The sequence below is a fragment of the Triticum urartu genome, chromosome 7A (genome assembly GCF_056163025.1).
Source record: "Triticum urartu cultivar PI428250 chromosome 7A, HENAU_Tu73, whole genome shotgun sequence".
In the NCBI taxonomy this organism is placed as follows: domain Eukaryota; kingdom Viridiplantae; phylum Streptophyta; class Magnoliopsida; order Poales; family Poaceae; genus Triticum; species Triticum urartu.
The window spans coordinates 65,304,211-65,305,853 of NC_141879.1; the positions used below are offsets into that span (position 1 = coordinate 65,304,211).

Consider the following 1,643-nt stretch of genomic DNA (forward strand, 5'->3'; position numbering starts at 1 on the left):
TAATTGTACAAGTTTAATCTTTGAATTATGAACGTAGGAGATGTCGTCATTAGACGACGAAACTCTCCTGGGGGAGTGCAGCTGGTGCCACGACGATCGAGGTCTGTGCGACAGGCTTCACCTGGACGATGATCGGCGCTTCAGCATTAAGCTCGAGGAGACCTTCAATGTTGAAACGGTACGCAACAACGACAAGTGTTTTTTCATAATTAAGCATGAGTACAACTATTTCAACGTGTAATTTTCATCTTTTGCAATTATAGTAGCTTATCCCATGCCATGCAAGGCACTATGTCTTGGAGAGGATGGGTTTTGAAGACCATGAAAGTTTCGAAACAAAGAAAATTCACCTAAGGACTCATCATGATGTGGATTTTGAAGTAAAGCTGTACAATTCTGAGGGCATAACCCATTTTGGTTGCAAAAAATGGAAAGCACTTTGCAAGATGTATGGTTTTGATGAGGGTATGCTTGTCACCATGGATCTTGGTGATCCTGAAATCAAGCAAGACAATATGGACATTTGGGTCCTTGTTGATACGCCTCCAATTCTACTGCTATCTGAGTTTCTCAAACATAGTTTATTTCAAAATAGTTGACAGCTTATTTCCATTGACAGCTTATTTTCATTCTTCAAAGAATGTGCAGGAGATGGTAGACAAAACACACTACACCGATGGCTCCGAATTAACTTACAAGGAGAAAAATCATCTGGTCGGATTTTGTACTGACATTGAGAATTACAATATCTACAATCACACTCCTCAACATTATGGTCAATACGTGCCACTAGTGCATGTGTTGAACTACGATAACTATCATGGAGATACCCTGGTAAGATTTTTTACTATTACGACATCCGTGCATCTTTTGTATACTTCTAAAACTAGTACAACATTGCTAACTATGAAGTTGTTACTATGTTTTTCAACAGATAATCCTAGAGAATTGTGTGCCTCATTTGATGTATCAGAAAGGTAGCATTAATGTTTTGAACATACAGCCAGGTCATCCTACGAATCTCAACTGTCCATGCCAGATTTCTAAAAGGAATGGAGACATGCGAATCAAAGGATGGAAAAAATATATGGACAGTCATAAGGAGGTTCTTCGAAGCAAAAGGAAGCGAAGCGCAAGAATTGCAGACATGATGATCTCCATTCTCCATAATGGAGAGTCAGGGTCTATATTGTTTTATGCTATTTTACCTTAAAGAGGGTATTTAGGTCCTACCTAATATTGATGATCATGTGCTAAGAACAATTAAGTAGGGTTGGTTCAATGACTACGAGGATGCTGATCGTATGACTTGTTATTAATAACGAATAGAAGTTGTATGATGATGATTAGTAGACTTGTTATTATATATATGATGATGCATGATGCGAGCATGAAGAGTTATTATATATCAGCGGGTGAAATGAATATGGATTGGATTGAAGTGAAGGCAACATACATGTGGTGCATGTAGAAAGTAGTACAATCCAAACTTGATCAAGTTAGGATTAGAATTACTTTCGACATGCACCACATGTTGCCTCACTTCAATCTAAGTCATGTTTAGGCATAGCAGTAGCAGTAGCACGGAGATAAGAGAGGACATATCTCCCTGTTAGCTACCTATACCAACCTAAATTAACCCC

At 38.5% G+C, this 1,643-nt stretch overlaps 1 protein-coding gene across 1 annotated transcript; it reads left to right on the forward strand.

The window, feature by feature from the left end:
- The first annotated feature begins 305 nt into the window (after positions 1-305).
- LOC147957832 (uncharacterized) lies at positions 306-1,213 on the forward strand. The gene is made up of 3 exons (XM_087535805.1): positions 306-559; positions 618-834; positions 935-1,213. The coding sequence occupies exons 1-3, from the start codon at positions 306-308 to the stop codon at positions 1,211-1,213; spliced, it is 750 nt and encodes a 249-aa protein (XP_087391931.1).
- Positions 1,214-1,643: the final 430 nt, after the last annotated feature.